Source organism: Tenrec ecaudatus, chromosome 14, assembly GCF_050624435.1.
Source record: "Tenrec ecaudatus isolate mTenEca1 chromosome 14, mTenEca1.hap1, whole genome shotgun sequence".
Taxonomy (NCBI): domain Eukaryota; kingdom Metazoa; phylum Chordata; class Mammalia; order Afrosoricida; family Tenrecidae; genus Tenrec; species Tenrec ecaudatus.
The window spans coordinates 109890583-109914337 of record NC_134543.1 but is presented as its reverse complement, the minus strand read 5'-3'; the positions used below and the strand labels follow the sequence as shown (position 1 = coordinate 109914337).

General features: G+C 44.7%; 1 protein-coding gene across 2 annotated transcripts in view; it reads left to right on the top strand.

Annotated features, from left to right (window-relative positions):
• The window catches only part of FBN1 (fibrillin 1), a 256213-nt gene that overhangs the window by 146896 nt on the left and 85562 nt on the right, over nt 1-23755 (top strand). For both annotated transcript variants that reach the window (XM_075530673.1, XM_075530672.1), the window contains exons 11-21: nt 1282-1461; nt 2106-2246; nt 3866-3985; nt 7052-7177; nt 9103-9225; nt 12214-12336; nt 13409-13561; nt 18792-18845; nt 19798-19923; nt 22747-22872; nt 23472-23591. In XM_075530673.1, coding sequence (XP_075386788.1) covers nt 1282-1461; nt 2106-2246; nt 3866-3985; nt 7052-7177; nt 9103-9225; nt 12214-12336; nt 13409-13561; nt 18792-18845; nt 19798-19923; nt 22747-22872; nt 23472-23591 — 1392 coding nt within the window. The remainder of the gene's footprint in view (nt 1-1281; nt 1462-2105; nt 2247-3865; nt 3986-7051; nt 7178-9102; nt 9226-12213; nt 12337-13408; nt 13562-18791; nt 18846-19797; nt 19924-22746; nt 22873-23471; nt 23592-23755) is intronic.

Sequence of the window (23755 nt, the reverse complement as noted above, 5' to 3'; positions counted from 1 at the left end):
TGCTGCCGTAGGGTCACTGTGAGTTGGAATTGACTTGATGGCTGTTGATTTCATTTGGTAGTAGAAGCCTTTGACAGGTTAGGTGGAGAGTGGGATTGAATGATGAGTTGCTAAGGTTCTTGTCTTTAAGGGCTGCTTAGTCTTAGTGGTAGAAATTTGGTGGGAAGCTTGTAACCAGGAAATGATGGACAAAGGTGATCACTCTTAGAGGAGAGATCCGCTGTGGTTTGAGACCGGGGATTGTGGCATCCTGTGTCGGGGAGGCATAAACAATATAGAAACCCTTCCACTGACAGACAAGTACTACAGACTCTCTATGGGGTGAAAGTTCCCACAAATCATAGTATAGCAATAGAAGTTTCTGTTTGCATAGCATTCACCTGAGCTGGGATGTCAAATATGATCAAGGAAATTTTAGATATGAACCAGAAAATACCAGGAGGGTCCACGGGAGTCAACTATATTTGTGGGCATGTTGTTTTGTGTCATCAGGTTGATTCCTGCTCATGGTTACCTCCAGGTTAGGGTACGACTGCCCCATGGGACATCCCTGGCCAGAGAGCCAGGCCTTCCTTCCTTGGGGCCAATGTTGAGTTCAAGCCACTCATCCTTTTGTCCCTTGCTGAGCACTTAGTCGTTACGCTACTGGGGCTCCTTCAGATTGTTTTATCCACATGGAAATGGGCAGACTGTCCCATGAAGTTGAAATACGAAAGCATTTCAGTAAGAAATTACTGCATTCAGTAAGCATTACTCTGTCCCAACATAAGTCAAAGTTTATTCCTCAGTGAAAAGAAATATATGCTAACCTAATTTCTATTCCTGGAAGGAACTGGAATAGAAATTATCTATGGGCAAATCATTCGGTGATCATGATAAATTCTCAACATCATGGCAAGGAAGGAAAAAAGAAGTTAAACAATCATATGGCTATTTCACTGCGCCCATTAGTTAGTGAAACCAGAAAAAGAAGCAGCGCATACATCTCTGGAAACCTGGGATGCTGTTTAAAAACATCGCTCCCGGAAACCAGAAAGAAAATGTATTCCAAACCTAAGCAACAGTGATGACGTGGCATCGAACGAATGAGGACTCTGCTTCGACAAGCTCTGCCCGTGTTGGCTGTCCATGAGATCCGCGAATGGTGGTGCTCGGACACAGCTTTGTGGTTTGAAGAGCTGTTGGATTCACAGACTTTTTCTCAACCATAAAGGTGACTTCTGGGGTCTGTGACACAAACGACAGCTCACGTATTGTGCCTGCTTATGTTTTTTCCCCCAGAGGATTTCAACAAGCTGTGCTCCGTCCCTATGGTACTTCCGGGGAGACCAGACTATCCTCTCCCTCCCATTGGCCCTGTTCCTCCAGTACACCCTGGAGTGCCTCCTGGCTTTCCCGGACCTCAGATTTCCGTCCCGAGGCCCCCATTGGAATATCCTTACCCATCTCGGGAACCACCAAGTAAGTACTTAAAAATGTTGTTATCTTTCTTGCCTTAATCAGGTTAGCGTTTTGGTGTTGTTCCATGATGCTTACGGCATTAAAAGCCATTTACCAGTTTAATTTTTCAATTTACAAATAAAGTATACATTTATTTGTATGACATCACTTTTTGACTCCATCCAGTGACTCCTCCCAGCACAGACCCTTCATGTAGGCTGTTTCTTTTAGCTACAAACGTCTTCCCCAGCCCCCTTCCCACAAAAAAACCCCCGTTTTATTGGGGAGCTAATGCATATATTGTTCCATAGTTCAATCACGTCACACAGTATTGTACTATTGCTACTATAATCAGTTTCAAAACATTCTTTTCCTTCTTGAACCCCTCCACATCATCTCCCCTTTACCCTCACCTCACACTTACACCCCCTCCCAACCAGGAACCCGTATTCTATAGGTTCATCAGTCTGGGGTTTCTTATCCCAAAAAACATTGAGCACAAATTCAAGAGGGTGACCTCTAATGAGAAAATACATCTGAGATAAGCCCCAATATGAAAGACAACCCTCCCCAAACCAGAAAATGTCGAAAACTAGATCATCCCCCAATGTGCATCAGAGGGGGATCCACGGTCATTTCTAAGGGGGTTACTGTTATTCTTCTAGGGGTGCTGTCTGTCAATTTCACGGACTACTGCCAGTTGTTCCGGAATCTCTGTCAAAATGGGCGCTGCATCCCAACTCCTGGGAGCTACCGGTGTGAGTGCAACAAGGGCTTCCAGCTGGATCTCCGTGGGGAGTGCATCGGTAGGTACCCTTCCGTTTCCTGAAGCTCCTCTAGCGCATCGCTTCCTCTTAGTGGCTCAAAATAACTCACGTGGACTGTCTTACAATGCTCTCGATTCCCAGTCAACACAGGACTCTCACTGGGCTCAGGTCAAGGTGTTGACAAGGCTGTGCTCCTCCGAAGGCTCTGGGGAGAATCTTGTCTCCTTCTGCATCCTCTGGCTCGGCGCTCTTTTCTCCAACTTAAAGAATCAGCGCCCCACAACTTCATATGGAAGACTCTGACTTTTGGCTTCCCTCCCCCAATTAATCTACACGGGGGCCCACCTGTCTCATTCTGTAGGGTCAGCAGCTAAGCGACCTTAATTTCATCGGTCACCTTCATTCTTTTCATCAGGTAACATATTCATGACCTGTGGGGATTGAGATGAGAGCGTAGATAGGGTTCAGGATTCTGCCTACTGCAATTACTTGTAACTTTCCTTGGATGAACCATTTACGTCATTGAGAGCGCCTCCAACTTAAACCCTTTTATCAAAAGCCCGGTGACGAAAAGAATCTCCAGCAATGGCAATGTGTACGTTTGGCTGTTTTAGATAGGTGATTTGGCAACTTTCTCTAGATCACCATTAAAATCTGACAATCTCCTCCCTCCCCCACCCCTGGAGCCTAAAATTTAAAAAAAAACCCTTCTAATTGTTGACAAGTCATTTAAACCAATAAAGAGAGGAAATACATGCAAAAATAACCAAATGTTGGATTAAACTAAGGACACCCAATTCACATACAGGTCCTTTTGAATAAACCCATCCTTTGGTCTGTTTTATTACAAATCCTAGTTCTATAGTTTTGAATCAGCCAGACATTGGTCGCTCTTGCTGTCTTCCATTATTTGGTTTCCTGTTGATCTGGCCATCCCTTCCAGCAGCACAGCTCCAGAGCTTGGTCCAGACCTGGGGACAGCAGGGAACGCAAACCTACGGTTGGGTGATGTGAGGTTAGATCTGCCTCTGGCAATAGGAGGGATGAGACCTTGGATAAGTGGGCACTGTGTGCTTCCCCTCCACTTTGCCGTCTTTACTGGGCAGGGAAGAGAAACCAGTTGACCGCTAAGTCTAAGGATAGCTCTGAGCCACTTTGAAAATAGTGAGAGTCTCAGTGTGGAAGACATCTAGGAGCAGAATTGGACTCTAAGGTGGGTGAGAACTGATCTCGGAAATCACTTTATATTTTGTCCTAATGTTCTTTATGGAACTCAGCCCAGGACACCATGGGAAAATAGAACTTCAAGAGAGTATCAGAACTGTATCGAGAGGCAACTTCCAACACATTAGTCTGTTTGATTCTCCTGGGTTTCACTCAAGGATGGGACAATGTCTTGAGCTTGGAGTGTCGCGCTGCTATGAGTTTGGCCATTTTTTCTCTGAAAAGTAACATTACAACCAAGCATTTGAACTGTTCGGCTTGTCTTCAGATGGTTAGCTGCACGATGTATTGTGGGAAGGAAAGAGATCCCCGCCATTATGCTACGCATCTAAGATGATAATGGTGTGGCGTCAAAGAGACCAGTAGCCCGATCTTATGATTCTGAGTGATTCCTATCCAAGATCTTACTAAAGCGTGCTGTCTTTGTCTTTCAGATGTTGACGAATGTGAGAAAAACCCTTGTGTTGGAGGAACGTGTGTAAACATCCAGGGCTCGTACACCTGCCAGTGCCGAGCTGGCTACCAGAGCACACTGACCCGGACTGAGTGCAGAGGTACGGGCCTGGGGTGGCGCAGGGGCATAAGTACCCAGTGTGTGTGTGTGGGGAGGGAGGGGTCTGTTTTGTAGAAGCTCAGTGCACTTTTAAGTACCCTTTGTCAGAGAAATGCCAACCACAGTACATTACTGTACTTCAACTCTCGTGTTGTCTTCCAAAGGGCAGCGCCAGGAAGTCTGACATGTGAGTTATTTTAATCTTGCTCCCGTGCCTGCAGGAATGGCTTGTTTTCCCGACTGTTTGGCTACCTCGCTGTTTCCCTGTTCATGTTCCATTTGGAACTGTGAAGAGGGTCATCTTTAATTGGCACATTTATGTTGAAAACGTCCAACGTTTGTGACAATAATACTATTCAACCAACTTCCGAAGGGAAAGGCCTATAGGGAGATAGAATAAAGAAGTAGCCCAAGTCCTTGCAGCTTGTTAGCTTGGTCAGCAACGGCCTCACTTAGCAGCTGGTTGCAGACACAGACTCTTAGGTCCCACCTCAGACCTAGTAACGTGAATCCGCTTTTTAGCAGGACCCCCTTCAGTGACCCGTCTGAGAGGCGTGCCTATAAAGGTCCCTTCTCAAAAATGTCTGAGTGAGTTCAAGCCTCCCGTCTTTTGGCGAGTACTTGGTTGGTTTCATAAAGAGTCTTTTAAACAGTCCAATATGCCTTTGGCTCAGTGGCTCTTCCGGACTGAGTTCTTGTGGCGCACAAAAAAAGATGTACCCCACATCCTCAGAGACCGCAGAGAGCTATATTTACAAATGTGGCGTGAGATGAACTGGATTGTTCACCAAAGACTGAGAACAGCAAGCAGACGCTTGGTTCAAAGCACAGGTAAAGGCAAGAAGGTTTGCAGCGCCTTCAACCGATGGGTAGCCGCTAGGGAATGTCAGTTGTTTGGGCTTGGTTTGTTATTTTTGTTTCTTGCCTGTACTTGCCAGCACTCTTCGCGTCCGTTGGAGAGATGTGATGTGGAAGATGAGTGAGCACCTGTGACTTTTTTTGAGACTCAGCCAGCCTTCCTTGTTGGCACATTGAATACATTAAGAAAGGGGCAGTTTGGAGCAGAAATAAAACAGTGGAGCTTGGCGCTCCAACCCACTGTCTTTTTATTCGTCACCAACTCAATGACTTATAGGTAGTTTGAATATTTAGCTGAGGCTAGACCCTTTACACATCTATAGTTACATCATTAGCAAGCATGGATGGATGGTTAACTGAGCAGTTGGTGGGGCAGAGACTGCTCTAGTACGTAGCACTGTGGAAAGAGCAAGTGGGAGACACGATCAGAGAGCACACAGCTGGGGAACCGTACCACTGTGGCAAACACAAGTTACTGCCGTCATCTGGCTTTCAGTGGACTGAGGCTCGCCTGTGAACCCCATGGACTGGCTTCTTCACGCGCTGTGGCTGTCAGTTGCCCACAAGTCAGTTCTGACCCCTGGCAACCTCAGGTGTGCAGAGTGGAGCCGCTCTGCTGGCTTTTCACGGCTGGGACCGTCTTCCAGGTCATCTCAGGGTGGGTTCCGACACCAGTCTTCTGGCTGGTGCTTATTTGAGGGTCTCCCTTTAAGAGCTGGTGTTAAAGTTCTCAGAGCAGGTGGCCAGCTTGCTCACATTTTGCAGTTGAGGGTAGTTGCCCCCGGGTAGTCCAGAATGCTGTGTACTGAGCTGCGGTGAAGTACCGGAGGGTGATGGAGGAGAGAGAGAGAGTAGAGAAGAAACGAATCTTAAAGGACAAGCCTCAGATGTGTCTTCTAAGGCACCGAGGAGCCAGTGGTGTTTTGCTGGTGGTGAGGAGACAAAAAGCTGGACCCTTTAGCCCGTTCACTTTATTCCTGGGCTTCAGAAGGATGAGAAGATCCCGGGGGGAAGGCTGCACATGGCTCTGAGGCTCTGCACCATTCTTTGGAATGGGGAGCAAGTCCCATTTGAGTGAGGATTAAGAAATAAATGGGAGGGAAAAAGATCACAGGCTGTTGACACAAAGATCAGACAGGAGAAAAACCCAGACGACCACAAGTAGTTCAAGTTCTCATGCGGAAACCACTGCTGGGCCTGAGGGTCAACCACAAGAGTCGGTGCAGACAGTCAGAATAGCCAAGGCACTGGGAATGCAAATTCTTGTCACCAGAGAGCGGGTAGTGTGCTTGCACGTGGCCTCAACTCTGGTTTGGGAGGCTTGCTTCCACCCACCTCTACACAGTCTCCTTGCTTCTCTCCCTGGAGAAAAGTCCACACAGTGAAGGGTGAGCTAGAGGAATGGCCGTGGTCTGTGTAGACAAGGCAGTTCATGCCCCATCTTCTTTGATGCTCAAGGAAGCCCAGGTAATCCAGGGGCCAGCTTGTCCACCTTGGGTGGCTGCTTCTTACTCTTTAAATAGGACATTTATTCAAGTGACTGTCCGATTTAAACACTTCCATCCTGAGCTCTACTAGTTATTTGGGACACCATGAATAAAAGGGGGGATGCACCCCAAGGATGGGTACTTTTTGTGGTAGGCACCTTATTCACAAAGCCTTTAAAGAGAAAATGTATGTGTCATGATAAAATGGTATATGGGCAGGAATCGCTTAAAAGGAAGACAAACAGTTCAGAGTCATGGGATTGGTGGTTTCAAAGCAATGCCTTTTTAAAAATACAGTCAGTATCTCTCTTTTTTAAGTTATAAACTTATCAGCTAGAAGATCTGCCTTCTGAGTCATAAGTTAACTTTAAAAACAAGCTTTGTCACCAAAGTGCCATGATCTGTACCGGCTCATGAAATCAGGTTAGGAAACAGTGAAAAAGTTATCAATTTTTCTGACCAAATTGCGATGTAAGACATCTCCTTTGAAATTAGAGATCCCTGAAGACTACCACGTTGGTCACCAACCCCCATCATTTGTGTTTCAAAACTTTAATTAATCATTCAAAATAGCTCATTATTTATGATCAGAGTTAGGTTGACTAATATCACTTAGTAATTAACACCCAAAGCTAAGATGAAGGACTTGGAAGTAGAGGGAGGGAGAAATCAACTCTTTTAGAATTCCTTAGTAAGGCGGATTCTTTTTCCCTTGCATGTAGACATTGATGAATGTGTACAGAACGGCCGGATCTGCAGCAATGGGCGGTGCATCAACACAGATGGCAGTTTCCATTGTGTGTGCAACGCCGGCTTCCACGTCACACGGGATGGCAAGAACTGTGAAGGTAACCTAGCATCGCCGTGCTCCCCCCACCGTCCGTCTCCAGCCTCCTTTCATGATCAAGAGACTTTCATGAGCCCAAGACCGATGCTGTAGACAATGTCGGGTCTATTTCACATATTATCTGGGAGCCAAGCCTCATTTTTCCATAAGATTCCTGTTCCTCCTAACGTGCCGTTCGTTCACATTTCTGTGAGTCAAATGATATTTGAAATAGACTGGAGGAGCCCGATGTTTAAAGCTATCCGGCGGTGATCAGAGCTTTGTAACATCAGCAATTAGCTCTCATTTTACAGAACCAGATTTTTTTCATGGAAAACCTAGCAGACACCTAAACTCATATTACTTAGTCATTTATAATCCTTTCTTTGGGTTTAAAGCGCTTGTCCAATAATTAGAATCCTACTACTCTTGAACACTGGTCAATTTCTTTGAGGGTAAGCCTTTCGTATTGCCTCTTGAATGAACCGCTTCATTTAAATCGAGGTGCTTCAGATCTCTTTTTCCCTGACCAGGTTTTCCCTGAACAACAACGACAAAAATAGGAATATTACTGATGAGGTTTTAAAAATCGTTTTATTAGGGGCTCATACAACTCTTATCACAGTCCATACATACATCAATTGTGTAAAGCACATCTGTACATTCATTGCCCTCCTCATTCTCAAAACATTTGCTCTCCACTTAAGCCCCTGGCAACTGATGAGTTTTTAACCTTGTGGGCCTTTAGCAAAATTTGTAAAATGCTCCTTATCATGTTTCCCAACGTCTTTGGGAAAGAGCCCAAGAATCTATTCATACATTAAAAGAATTTCAGAATTGTTCTTAGAAACATTTTTGGCACAATATTATCTCAGTGATTCAATTCAAAGACTCAGTGCCAAAATTCTCAGTTGGGATAGAGTCATGTTGAAAAAAAGAGAAACGTTATAAATTACTTTGGTCTGACTCAAGCTTGTAAGTGAAAACACACCATGTCCAGAAGAGCAAGCGTCTCCCAAGACACAGCAAAGAAAACAACCTGTTGGTGAAGGTCAAAGAGAGGAACGTTGGCAAAGGGATCCTCCAAGGGGGCTGGTCTGTCTAGAACCGAGAGTCATGGACACGGGCCAGTTTCTACCCTTCCTAGACAATATGGCCTGAAACGACGGGCTGTGACAGGGTGCAGCCTAAATTCATTCAACGTTCCCTTAACCTCAGTGTTTGTTTTGTTCTTGTTTTCAGCGTGTTAGAATCGAGATGTGATATGAATCTGTGAACTAAGTATACACCACAGGCTGTTAACTCCTGTTGGGCCACATCTCACATACACACACACACACTGAAACCTGGGAGAGCTATAACTTCAAGGGACTGCACACACACACACACACACACACACACTGAAACCTGGGAGAGCTATAACTTCAAGGGACTGCACACACACACACGCACATACACACACACACACACACACACACACACACACACTGAAACCTGGGGAGCTATAACTTCAAGGGACTGCACACACACACACACACACACACACAGAAACCTGGGGAGCTATAACATCAAGGCACTGCCCTGCTTTCCTCTATTGATAGGTTGCAGTCTTACCATTGTTCTGTTCCTATGTGTTGGTGGGGAATATTTGCACTTTCCCTCCCTGATAGGTCTCCGCCTTTCCCAAGTTTTGCTTTTCACCGTTTCTGGTTTTGTTTTTACTGTAGCACATACAAACTCCCTGAAATAGGTCCAGTGTTGGGGGTTACTTGCCCATGCCCAAGCTGGAGGACGTGAGACGTACGTCTCATATGGATCCTCTAGGCATGCTGCCTGTTGGCTGATTAGTGTTCTTAGAAAACAGACTGGAAGCCTTGGTTGGCTTCCTGTGTAAGCTTACTTTTCTGGCCGTACGGACATGTTTTGTTTTGCTTCTTCATTCTTCAGACATGGACGAGTGCAGCATAAGGAACATGTGTCTGAACGGCATGTGCATCAATGAAGACGGCAGTTTTAAATGTATTTGTAAGCCTGGGTTTCAGCTGGCATCGGATGGGCGATACTGCAAAGGTTTGTGCTAGAAAATCCAAAACCATTTTCTTCGCATTCTTTACCTACTCTCTGGGTTGTATCATCTTCCCTTGTTTAAAAGAACCACCGGTTCTTGCACAGAAAGTACCCTCGACTCTGGTCTGGGAGATTCCATTCTGGTCTGGGAGATTTGATTGGGACATCTTGGGTCCAGTCACCTAGAGTGTTCCAGCTTCGGTCCAGAGACTGCTTTTCATTCAGAGACGGTATTTGGTGTCTTCGCCAAGCAGCCTGGAAGGTTGCTTAGTCATCAGCCCACTGGCTGATTGGTCTAAGTTCACATGTGGACATATTTTTAATTAAGCTGAGTTCTGTCTCCTCTTTCGAGTCGGGGAACAGCGGCAGTTAGGCTTCATGATGACTCTTTGCCACATTTTACATCTCTCGGCTGCACCTCGACTTTACCAACTAAGATGTCTTCTCCAGTGGCTAGTCTTCCCTGACAACACCCCCAAAGTATAGAAGATGGAGTCTCACCATTCTTACATCGAAGGAGCACTCTGGCTGTCCTTCTTCCAAGAGAGATTGGTTTGTCCTTTAGGCAGGCCATCGTGCTTTGGTTCCATGATAATACACCTTAGAACCGTGCCTATTAAGGAACCTCAGACTCAAAACAGGAAGTCTGAGCTCATGCTGCATTCTAAGCCTTCGGTTGGTAATTTCAGATGCAGAAGGCTCGAGTGTCCTACATGCCCAAGACTGAGAAGGCAGGGTGAAGTCCTCTGGCTTCCCTTCTCTGAGTGCCCCGCATAGCTTTGAGAAAGGTCATGGCATAAAACTTAATCCTAGGTCTTTGGTGAGATGCAGATCTTCTCCAGCCTAAAAAGAGCTTCGAGGTTTTGATTTACTCCCGATTCTTTATGACCTTCGTCTCATCGGCTCTTAAGGTTTTTGATTGTGTCTCCATAACAAGGAGACACAATTTTCCTGTCTTCTGAATTCTCTACTTGGAGGCACATATAGTCAGGAAGAGAAGATGAACACCTGGATAAGGCCTGCTATGTTGGACAGCATGGAACAAAGGGCCGACTTGTGAAGATGAAGTGCTGTACAATAGAAGGGGTGGGGAGTTCTTACTGGGATAGTTGGTATTTGGCGCCCCAACAGACTATCAGAAGGAAATGGGAAAGCCCCTTCGTGAGCAAAACTCCGGTGAGAACACCTCTTCTGAAGTAGCCCCATGCGCACCAAGATTCACCGACTATGTGCAGGCTGCTGCCGGGGCCCTCGCCACAACTGCCCAGCATTCAGTCTGTCCAGTAGAGGTGCTGATAGAACCAGTCCAGCCGCATTCTTATCTCATCGGGGAGGCTGGGCTTTGCAATCTTTTGCAACTCATGAGATGGGGTCTTATCCGTCAATGGGTTATTCTGTTCCGTTAAAAGATTGGAAAGAGATGCTCCTGGCTTTAGCCTTCCAGTTTAGCAACTGAGGTGGGGTTAGCGTGACAAATGATGATCTTTGTCTTCTTCCTCTACTGAGAAGCCCTGGTGAGGAAGGATGGCGGGGGCCTGGACAGTGTTCTGTTTTGCTGCATGTAGGGCTGCCATGCCTCAGAACGAACTCAATGGCACCAAGCACCAGTGGTGACAAAACCCAATGACACATCCACTGTAACAAGACCGAAAAGATGGCCCAAACAGAGGAAGAATGAAGAGCGCATTTTACACTAAATGTCTGTCCCAGGGTTGCTCCCCTTAGTCATGAGACGAGATGTCTTGTTAGTGCTAACTACTTAGTTTTGAGCCCATAGACACGGGATGTAGTTGAAGCTGAAGATGCAGCGTTTATCTTTGAAGTTGACTCATCTGACGTACAGCACGGCCCCACTGGCCGCTCTCTGAATGTTGAGGTCTCGCCTGCTGATAAAGCCCCGTGTTGTGTATCACCATCCATATTCAATGGCCTACACATGCCTTTACAGGTGGTAGTGACCGCGGTTTGTAGCGTTTGTTACAACGGAACAAGATAATGGCTGGAAGAACTGAACTAACGGGCGTTCATGTATTTAAGTATAACTGTCATTCAAAAACACCATCTGTACATGGAAGCTTGGAGCCTTTGAATGCATCTCGTGCCAAATAACACAAGCTAACTCAAACACGGAGGCGTTGGCCTTTTGCAGGCCAGAAGAGAGGAAACGGTCACTTACCTAGTTGTATACCTATTCAAGGAGTTTTGGAAATGATTTGCTTCTAAGTGTTATTTGCTTTGCAAAACACAACGAGCCTACTTCTTACTTCCCTATCTGAAAGAAAAGTACATCTCTGCAATTATGCATGGACGTCCAATCGAGCATTTTGCCGGCCCCCACTGAGTGTGTGCGTACAACGCAGTAAAATGTGTGTGACGGTCACGAAGGCTTTTCTTTATTAGAGGTTTCCAATGGTGTGGGGTGGTGGTGTTGGCCAAGAATGGACGTCAACATCATGGACATTCACTTTTTCACCCTCTTTTTTCTGATGCTCCACTAAAGATCTGGTCGTCCATCTCTTGAGATCGAGCTCATTGTCTTGGAGACCTAGGCGTAGGTGACACTGGAATGGGCTCCCGTCTGGGTGCTGAATGGCCAAAGGAAAACCTTCCTGTCCGGGTGGGAGACAGAGTTTGCTTCTGAGCTGCGTGCGTAGTCATCCAGCACGCACTGGCGTGGGAAGAGCCTGCGTTCTTTGCCGTCCTTCTTCCCTTGTGATTTTGTGATTCTTATTTTGTACCATAGACACCTTAGCTGAATATTATTAGAGTAGCTTTTTATGGAAAAGAAATCAGCTCAGACAGTTAATCGCTCCCAATTGCGTTGCTGTCCTCTCAAAGGAAAATGAGCCTTCATCTCACGAAACGTTGGCTCATTGCCATGGCATATTCTGTGCTGTCTTCTCATGTCCGAGAGAAGAGGGATGAACTCTTACGTGTTACGGTTTTAGATAAATGTCACTGGATTATAATCAACGCTTTTCCCCGCCACAGATATTAACGAATGTGAAACTCCCGGGATCTGCATGAATGGACGCTGCGTGAACACGGATGGCTCCTACAGATGCGAATGCTTCCCTGGACTGGCCGTGGGTCTGGATGGACGTGTGTGTGTTGGTAAGCTACGGTTATGGGTTAGATGTAGGACAGAAGATCCACCCTCTGTCAATCAGTTAAACCCATCAAGAACAACTAGGCGCTTACTTTAGGAAGTAGGACAATAATAATAAACATTTTCAGCGCAGCAAACCAACAAGGGTCAGTTCACTTCTTGCATACATTGGATATCCTGTCAAAGAGTGAAAAGTGGAGCTGAGACCACCAAGCAACGTCCACCTTTTCTCCCCACTGCCAAGCCACTGATCCCTCCAACCCTTGCTTGTTGCTTAGTGGTCTTGAGTACTGCCCTCTACATGCTCGGAATCTCAGGATGAATGTTGTAATAGAGAGCTAGAGTTCCAGAGGGAAATACGGAATGCAAAAGAGAATATGGATAATCCATATACTTACAATTACATGATAATAATTTCTTATGGCTTCATAAAGAGTATGGTTTGTTAAGAAGTAGGTAACAGGTTTTCACAAGACTATTTTTAAGGACAGGTTTTGAGTAAGCCCCGGGACTGGGGAAAGGGTTGAGCAGAACTAGAGACCCCTCTCTCTTGGGAAGGGTCCCACTGCTGCGTGAACCCACCTCCATAATTGATAGCACGACCTTCTAGCAGGTTAATTGTCCTTCTCCTTGAAAAGTACACTGAATTCAGACATTGCACAATTACTTTGGGGTATAGGTCATATTTCTAATAAAGATTTTCTTTATCATGGTAGGAGATTCAAGATTAAGCCTTTCATTCGACCTTTATTAAGTCTCTGTCCAGCATGGCCTAGAGAAGGCCAAAATGAATGAAGGAGGATCCCAGCACGTAGGCGCCTCACAGCTTGCTAAACCAAGATAACCCTTTACAAATGAAAGTCCCTCATTTGTGGTTCCAGTGCTTGGGAGCTGAATGTTATTTCTCCCCTGCCCCCCCCCCGCCCCAACCCCCGCCCAGTGAGCCCCAATACCAGAGGCATTCTCTGCAACTTAGAACGGGGATGGTGGATACAGGAAGCCAGCTTGAACTTTGACCTGGGAGTTCTCATCTGGTTTGAGGCGACAGAGTGATGACAGATGCTTCTTCCTGTTTAGACACACACATGCGGAGCACATGCTATGGTGGATACAAGCGAGGCCAGTGTGTCAAACCCTTGTTTGGTGCCGTGACCAAGTCTGAATGCTGTTGTGCCAACACGGAATATGCCTTCGGGGAACCTTGCCAGCCGTGTCCCGCACAGAATTCAGGTGTGTGGTGGTACGGAGATGGGGAAGGGTTATGTTTGCCGCTCCAGGTGCTCGCCCTGGGGTCTTGGCAAAGCAGTATCATCCATCTTGCTCACTTCGCTGTGATATTATCAATGGCATTCATAGTGTCTTCGTGATCTCTCGCAATAAGCAGCACCTTTGTCCCTTCCTTGTGAAAGCCCCACCTGGATAACAGCCTTGTGCCCTGGCATACCTATGTTCAGCATGCCTGGAGTTCTAAAGGAGCTTCCCAATGTTTGCATTTTGCAGGGAATGCCCATTCTAGAAACAGGAATGCACACAATGTCAAACGTAATAATTGCCAGATTACTTGAATATTTCCATTTTTTTTCTCGAACACCATTTGCAAATTTTGTTCACACCCGCATGCTGATTTCGATCTGATTTTCCTATGATTTTATTCAACCTTCGTAGGAACAAGTTTTTGTTTTCTCCAGTTGAAGTGGCATGGAATAGTCAGAGAAAACAGATGACAAATGAGCATTCTGTTCCTGAGTCCACGGGCAGAGGAACGACTTATTATGGAAGTTTAGTTCTTGGTGGAATTATGTTTGTTTAGCATTTTCTCTCACCTCCTGCCATTTGAGCTGGCTTACATGAAATAACATAATTATGAACTAGTATAAAGCAGAAAATAATCCTTACCTTTCTCATCAGTGAGATGAAGGAGTTTTCTGTTGTGGTGGGTCGGGGTTTTGTTTATTATGAACCATAGTGTCTTTTCCGATGGTAAATCCCTTCTATTTATAATGTCCAAATCATTAATTAAGATGAAAGCAACAGACCGTCAATGTTTGATTGTAAACTCAAGGTTGACAATTGACTTCTGGTTGTCCTGAAACGCAGTGGGGTTTAATAGTGAAAACACGTGGTTCTAATGGGTGGGGATATGTTCAAGATCTGGTCGTTTCATTTCTGGCCTAGATAAAATTAATTACAGATAACTGCACAATCAAAAAATATTTGTCAATTCAAAATGATAATATTTTTAATTATAGAGTTATATATTTATAAGTTAGGGGACTTTAAAAGAAATGGGAGATGCTGATTAAGCTGTATTCTGACGGATTACTGTACCTAGTGAATCAGACACCAATTCTTACTTTCCACATGCTTGCTTATCCATTAAGTACGTGTGTATAATAGAGTATATAAATATAATTCTACCCCCATGTATGCTTCCATATATAATTTTATAGTTACATATAATCAGATCTGTTTATGTTGTTTTAATTATTAAAGTACAGATAAATATCATGGGTGAAAATTGATTATTGATAAAAAAACATTGTTCAGAGTGATTTGTACACAAGTTGATTGTATGGAAGAGACAAAGCATAGACTACAGGACTCTGTGCCTATAGTTCTCTGTTTCCGTGTTTTCCTCTATTCCAAGTGCGTCTCCCAAGAGTTCTTATGGTCAATGTACAAATGATGCTAGCTTATGAAAAGATGAGCAAGGCCAGCAAAATCTAGGGTCTTTTCTAAATCTGAGATTCGGTTCCACCAGCTTCTGTTTTATATTTGAGTGCATTTACAAAGAAGAATTACACATGTGTGAGTGGTTTCATTCAGTTTGGCTTTCCCGACCTTGTTGATGAACAATACCAAGCTGCGAAGGAACTGCATGTAAACTAGTCTTCATTTCAAGAGAGGGAAGGAATCTGTGAAAAATACTCAGCTATCCAGAAGGAAGATTGCTGGCCACTTTAGTGAGAACTCTGAGTACATAACATCTACGCTCATCAAGTTGCATATGAAGAAGATACTTCCCGCTGGCTAACGAAGCTAGCTGGTTCACAGATAATTTTCTTCTCCCTGGGATTTCAAACAATAACATTTGTTAGTAGAATCTGCCAGCAGAATGCTTAGGTTTTAGTTCTGGGGAATATTCTTGTATGTCTCCTGTATCGCTGTCTCTGTGGTACAACAGAGAGTTCGTGCAGAGTAACATTGACCCATTTATTAAGAACTTGAACTGCCCCCACCAAGGTGCAGCACACACTGCATGGTATCACACGGTGTCTGCAAGATCCAGCCTTAGAGCAGAGAAGATCCTCAGGAGTGTATGTACAATGGAGGGAAAATAATGACACAGAGAAAGCACGTAGGGTGCTCACCATTCCAGAGGTCAGGATCCAGAGAGAGAGAGAGAGAGAGAGAGAGAGAGAGAGAATACCTTCTCTAACAGGTTTATATAGTCTTGGAGCTAGCAAACCCCAGTAAGCACACCCACAACAACAAGGTGGGCAAATGCTGGAGTGAAGATGGCAGCTTGACCTTGAATGCCCCTGAGCTGACTCAATCTTGGATGTTCCTGAGCTCTCTCCAGGGGAACAATCTGTGATCAGTATCAGAAGGGAGTCAGCTATGCTTTGGGAGGGGTGGACAAGAGAGCATGATTGCTCTTTAAGGACAGATGGCCTCCAGGTATATCTTAGAGGGGAGAGGGGATGTCGTGGGGACGACTCTTAGTCTGGAGAAGGTGGCTGGGATTCATCTCTATCTCACACATGGGAAGGCCTTCCTTCAATAGAGTTGGCCTCCCAGACTCATAATTAAGAGTGTGCAGAATTTGGCCACAAACACTCCCTTCCCAGTCCTCGGTTTCCCATAGAAGTCCATCACGTGAGCTGGATATCATTAACCCTGGTTCATAAATTAGGCAATGACGGGCTCCAAGGCCTTTATCAGGAAGTCCTGCAGTCAACATCCAAGCCCATGCAGACCCGAATACACAACAAATAGTCCAGAACCAGATCTCACCTAGATGGAAAACAAGCGATAATACTTTGCTTCCATTTTAGGCCATGTAGCAGCTAATGGCATTGACTGTAAAAGTGTACTTTACAAAAGGGACATGATTTTGGTTTTCCTGTTTGATGTACAGTATTTCAGTGATGATTCAATTATCATTAATATAAGAGAATATAAAGGTCATAGTTCCACCTTTTTCATTTTTTCTCTTTTGGACGCTTTTATAAATATTTAAAAACAATTTCACAAATTTTCATTTGTTAGAAGGCCTAGGCTCTGAAGGATTCGACCTTAATTGTTGGCGACATAGTCATTTGTTCAAATATCGAAGCTGTCTAGGATTTCATAGACTTGGGTTTCCAATCAATGCCCATGGGAGCAGCAAATGGGAATCCGTACAACTTACCACATGGGGCAAATCTGCTGCAAAAGACCTCTTTAATATATTAACAAGCAAAGATGTCATTTTGAAGACTAAGGTGCCCTGACCCAAGCTATGGTCATTTCCATCCCATGCTGGACACTGAGTAAAGAAGACTGGAGAAGAATTGATGCTTTTGAATTATGGTGTTGGCAAAGAATAGGGACTATACCAGCGAGTGCCAAAAGAACGGAGAAACCTGTCTTGGAAGAAGTGCAGCCAGAATTCCCCTTAGAGCAAGACTTCATCTCACATACTTTGAGCATTATCCGGAGGGGCCAACCCTTAGAAAAGGACACCATGCTTGGTAACGTTGAAGGTCAGCAAAGAAGTGGAATTCCCTCCGTGAGACGGATCGAAACAATGCTGGTAACCACGGGCTCAAAGATGGCGAGGATTGTTCAGAAGCTGTAGGATTGGGCAGCGTTTTGTTCTGTTGTATACGGAGTTGATAGGTATCTTTAAGAGACTTACTGGCACCTGACAGCTGTGCACGGCATTGGGTACATAAACTGCACAAGCCCTTTGGAGATTACTGAGAAGCAAAGATGTTACTTCGGCTAAGGCGTGCCTGACCCAACCCGTGAGACTTCGAATGGTCTCATAGGAATGTGAAAGTTGGACATTGGAGATGGAAGGCCAAAGCAGAAACCATGCATTTAATTGGCGGGGCTCCAGATGACGATCGAAAGCACCGTGGGCTGCCAGAAGGACAGACAAATCTGTCTTGGAAGAAGGACGGCCAGAGTGCCTCTTGGGGGTGAGGATGGCAAGACTTTGTCTCACCTCCTTTGGATAACTTGTCCAGAGAGACCAGTCCCTTCAGCAGGACCCCATGCTCGATAAAATTGAGGGGCAACACAAAAGAGGAAGACCTTCGGGGAGATGGGTTGGCACGGTGGTTGTAACAATGGGCTGAAGCGCAGGAGCGATTGCGAGGAGGGCATCTGAGCAGGCCGTGCTGCCTTCTGTTGTGCATAAGTCGGAACGGGCGTGATGGCACCCCACAAAAACACAACAGTAACAGCAACAGCTCATTTGTATCTACTGTCACCGGAAATGCAATATTCTCGCTGGCGGAAGTGTGAGAACTTAAACTTTGCTTCCCCATGGAAGTGTTGTCAATCATTTCAAAAAGACCCGTCCCTGAGATCTTCTTTACTTATGCAGGAGTGGTTCACATCTGACCGTGAGCCTCGGGGTCTGCCAGAAACGATGGGTAAAGAAGAGGACGCTTCAGTCTCTTCTTCTTGAGCCAAGTGGGATTTCCCTCAGTTCTCCATTTTCATCATTTGCTCATATTGCTTGAATTGTACACAAGCCATTATAACAATCTGAAGAAAGACGAGTCTAATTCAATCACAAATGTGGGAAGGTATTTGATATAACTCAGTTTATTTAATAAGATCTTACAGTTTTGACATTAAGCAGTGTTTTCTTTCTCTTTGCGTTCACCCCAGAGAAAGAATCTCATATGCTGATATATGTTAATTTAAAATATATACATTAAATGCAAAGATAAACACTTTGTTGCACTGACTAGAAGTGAGAGAACTGCAGAGAAATGAGGAAAGTTAAGGACTTGCTTGTTCTGACAAACAGCTCTTAGCAAGAAGCAAAATCAGTCCCAAGACAGTGAAAGAAAGTCTTACTTAACAGTCAAGAAACCACATTCTAACAGGCACATTTCGCTGTAAAGTGTAAAGTGTTCCCTGGTGAAAAAAAAAAAAATCAAGTCATAGGAAAAACACCGTTTCCGAAAGTGCTTTGCACAAGGAGTTGGTGTAACTTGCCCATATCCTTTAAAAGTCATTTTGCTCGGTGATCTACTGTGTTAGAATCGCGGGGATGGGGTGGGGGTTGGGGGATATGGGGGGAGGCAGTCGTGACTCCCCTGGGACATGCCTCCTTTTCCATTACTACTTCATTTCGGTGCCACTGGCTTTGGAGGAAACTGCGTGCAAAGCCAAGGGTAGGATCGACCTGTTCTGCGAACAAGGGAATCATTGATTGTCTGTTGGTTTATTACAGCGGAATATCAGGCACTCTGCAGCAGTGGGCCAGGAATGACGTCAGCAGGCAGTGGTAAGGATGCATTCTGAAAAGTGCTACCTTAGGCCTGGGTGAAGCAGCCTTGGGCCTCCCATGTGCTTCCAGACAGCCCTTTTACACCGACAATTGGCCTGGCCTGACCCCCTCTCTGGCCATCACTGCATGGTGTATCTGGGACTTCTAGAAGCTCCCAATGGCAACACAGCTATGATTTAGTGGTCCTGAGGTTGCCAAGGGTCAGGGATAGCTACTGAAGGGGGTTAGGTTCATTGCCAACATGGTCAATGGAAGTCTGTGGGTGACAACAACTCTGGTTGCTCATTCATGAAAGAGGGAGCCTGATCCTCCTTTAGCTCCTCTACTCTCAAGGACAATTCAAGGTCATAGGCTCGCCATCACTACAGATGCATGAACTTGTAGCTGTGACATACCCACTCATTATAAGGTGGTCATAGGAAACCGTCTGAGGTTTGGTAGCAAGCCATGAGAGCAATTAACTGAGAGTTAGAAAGGAATGAACTGTGGATGTTGAGGAGGTTAAACCAAAGAAATATGGGTGGCCCCATAAAAGGAACTTAAGTTCAAAGAGTCAAATTTAAGTTCAAAGAGTATGAACTAAGATGACAAGAAAGAGGACTGGGAGGTAGATTGAAGTGCATGAGATGGTGGTAAGAAGACCAGTCATGGGGACTTGGGCTGTGGTTTGGCCCTCTTTTTCCATACTGGGTACTTGGCCTGGAAGTCCAGAAAGTCTTCCTACCTTGTCATTAAAGATTTGTAATCTTGTAGTTCTAGCTAGAAGCCAGTTCCTCTAAAGGACCAGTGGAAATAAGATTGGATTCAGTATATTTGTGTCAGAGGGAAAAGGAATCAAGTGATTTTTTTTCTCCCCAAAGGGTCTCCACATCACTACACATATGGTAAAGTTTTAATAGTTACCTTTTATCATAAAATGTTACTGATCTTAAACCTCCTTGTGGTGCAGATATAAACGAGTGTGCATTAGATCCTGATATTTGCCCAAATGGAAGTTGTGAAAATCTTCGTGGGACCTACAAATGCATATGCAATTCAGGATATGAAGTGGACACAACTGGGAAAAACTGTGTTGGTAAGACATTCCATTTCTTTTTAGGGCAGGACATGCACTGGGAGGAATGGTACTCTATCCCCCGCCCCCCTCCCCCTACATATTTGAAATGAACTGGTACGTCACTAAAAACTCCTGGTCCACTTCAATTTTAAGTAAGAAAGTGGCTCTTGAGTAGCTTACATGACTGAGGAGATGGGTGCTTTACATTTTGGGCATCATCGGCATGGCAACATACATGTCTTGATTGGATAGCAATCATGTCATGGAATCCGATCAGATCTCCTTACACACATCCAATCCCGTCTCTGAGTCATCCCTAAGTGGCTCCAAAGCCATCCCTGCTTTAGTTCTTCTAAATCCATTACAATGACTTTCATTGAAATGCAACTTTTTTTTAATACTTGGCTCATTTTCAGTTTTGTTCGTTTTCATTTCCTTTTCATTTTTTTCCGTTGCTCCTCCTCTCACAAAGTCTATATTTGTCGTGATACTCTAAGACCAGTGTTAGGAGACTTTGGGCAGCTTCTTCCAGCTAAGGTGATCACATCTCCATTCCATGATTCTCCATGTGGACAAGGGAGGACTAGAGGATGGATTCTGGAGCCAGCACGAAGAGAAAGGCCAGCTCCAGACTTTCTAAAACAAGCCCCAAGTCGCTTTGTTCCCGCTGGCTCCGTGTCCCTCTCTGACTGACTCCCCTGGGGCTCAGGCTTCCAAACCCCCAGGCATTCTGCAAGACGCGTGCATTCCCTGTCACCACGTTCACGGTCTTCATCTGTTGAGCTGCTTAAAGGTGGAACGTGGCAAGAGTAGCCCCACCCAGACCCTGTACCGTGCTCTCAGTTATTCATCTCAAAACACAGGACCACAAGTGGGCCAGGACTTAATAGATTCCTTGCTTGTTAGTGTTGATGATGACAGACAGTTGGGACAGAGTCCAGAGGTTTCTGTTGTTTTGGAAAAAGCCGAACTCTAACTTCGAGTTTTATTTTTATCTCCTTTCCTTTTGATAGGTAGCATTTGCTAGTGCATAAAAGCAACTAGCAATAAACCAAAGCAGCTGCTCTGTCCCTATTTGAGTCAGCTTTCACTTACCCTCACTCCAGCCTAAACCTGAACGTGGCGGCTGGAGACAGGTCAAGGGGACCACACAGTGATCAGGAAGGCGGCTTCTGGATGCATGTTTCTCTCCTTCTCTCTTTGTTGCTGGCCCAACTCTGCCCTTCCTCTTTTTGGGTCAACACTGACTTTTGAGAAATGAATTCTTTCTCTCTCGTACCCTTAATTTTAGGGGCCCTTATAGAATACAGCTATGATTTGAAAACGCATGGTCCTTTAAAACTAGACTTAACTGAAGCAGATTTCACCATTTCACTTTTCTTCTAGAAACGCCTCTTTTAACTTGCAGACAAGAAAAATCCAGATTTATTTGGGCAGCGCAGAAAGATGCAGGGAGATTTTAGTGTCATCCAAAAATGCCTCAATGGGACATGGAAAGGAGAGATTGGGAAGCTGTTGGGATTTTTCCTCCAGGGTTTTTTAGTAAATATGTTAGTGTTGAATCCTCTTCATGTGTTCGGAAGCACCGGCCTGTGAATCATAGCCCCAGCCCAGCTGCGGCCCACACAAGAGTCCAGTCAACAGCAAGCTTTGAGAAATATTTGAAAAGAAAACTCATCCTTATGCTCGGTTGAGTTTCCAGATTCCTCTGATGTCATCAAACTTTAAGAATTAGAATATTGACCTTTTCGGGAAGTATAAGCATTCCTTACATGCGTTTGATAAAATTCTCAGCATGCTACTTGCTCAAACAATGATCTACAGTAAGATAGTGGAAAGGTAGTACCTGTGAAGGTGAGACCCTGTCATGGAGGGAAGACTCCTCTTTCAACGAATAGAAGACAATAGAAAAGAGCTTAGACTGCTTTCTGTCAGGGGCAGAACCCTGGTAAGGCCTGGGAAAGAAAGGCAGCCCCATGGACTACTCTTCACTATGACTATTATACCGGATTGCCTATGTTTTAAGCACCTTCAGAAGCTGCTGATTTAGGTGTAGTCTTGCTGTGACCACCTGCAGCCGCCCTGCTGGATGTGGGCATCCTTCCTGCTTGGGTATTCTGACTTGTCAAGTGGTGATCTAATCAGAATCTCTAAAGGAGGACAAGGTTTCCTAGGACTGCTTTTTGTGGGTAGTGGGATATCATTGGGTCCAGAGTAAGATAGCAAATCCTATCATTTCCACGTTCTTGAAAAGATCTAAATAATACAGATCAAAAAATTAGGCTTTGATTCAGGCAGGCATGTCATTAAGCTCAAACTCAAGCAAGTTTTCTCAGCTCTCTGAATCACAAAAATTCCCTGATTTGACTGGACAATCACACTCTCTTCAGATTGCTTCATAAAAGCAATCAAGAGGATGTAAAGTACCCTGAGCCAGAAACGCCCATTTTACAATTAATGTGCATCGAAGACACACCACGCTATCTAAACATTTCTTTGGTTCCTTGAATCAATAGAGTTAGCCCTTTTAAATCTGGAACAATGAAACAATTCTATAAAGGCCCATGATTTCCAGCAAGTCCAGGTTTCCTTCCTGCTAAAGAAAGAGGAGAATGGTGACTTTGGGCTTGCAGACAATGGCTTGGAGAACCAGCTCAAGGCCCCGGGCTTCTAGAATCAGGTGGTTACATAAAGGCTAATTGTGCGGGAGTTGTTGCTTCTTTGTTTTCTTGAGTTAATCAAGTCATGAGAGCCTTAAAGACATCGCTGAAATGAATGAAGCCGTTCCAGGCAGAGAACAGAGCGGGCTCCTGTAAAAGTTCATTTCCATTTACTTTGCAGATATTAACGAGTGTGCACTGAACAGTCTGCTTTGCGACAATGGACAGTGTAGAAACACTCCTGGAAGTTTCGTCTGTACCTGCCCCAAAGGATTTGTGTATAAACCTGAGCTAAAAACCTGTGAAGGTAAAAATCGATGTTTGTCTCTAGACAATGTGCCGTGCCAACTTTCAGGATTCCATTTGGAAACTAGAAGAGGAAATGAGAGTAGTCGCTATTTTAAATAACCCTGCCACTTCATTTGAAATTAGGCGGTCTTAGGTTGCACTTTGAGGCACTTAAAAAACCCACTTCTAATATTTATGTGCTCTTGGCATGTGTGTTTTTGGGTTATTTTTGCGTTTGTTTTGCACTTAAATGCCATTTTTTTTAAAAGTTTACTTTTCATTTGTCTGAAATTGGCATTTTATTTGCCGTGATTTAAGAGAAGGATAAAATATACAGATGCTATTTCAGTTAGTAACTCAGAAGTCACACGTAGGTGTACTCCGGGTTTTCTGAATAAAAAGATTCAGTCCAGTGCCAGGTTCTACATTATAGAGAAGTACTCAATTACTATTTTTGGCATTTCAACAAGTCTAGACAGGGAAAAAAAACGTAAAGAAATGGGGCCAGCCTTTCCTATATCATAAAGGCTATGCGGTAGCATTGGCGGCTAAGGTTTAAAGATTCCTTCTTGCCCAACACTGGCTGCTAGCAGTAACACAGACCTGTTTTCATTTCAGACATCGATGAGTGCGAGTCGAGCCCTTGCATTAACGGAGTCTGCAAGAACACCCTGGGCTCTTTCATCTGTGAATGTTCTTCTGAAAGTACCCTGGATCCAACAAAAACCATCTGCATAGGTATTTACTTATCTTTCTGAGAAGGCGTTTCCGTTGTTTATGGATGCTTGCTATATTTAATGTATGAATGAACGTGCGAACGGATCACTAGTTCTCGTTTTTCTTGTGAGGTTGGTCGTGCTGTCATCACAGGGTACATGTTTGGTTGACTTTTTGGTGTGGGG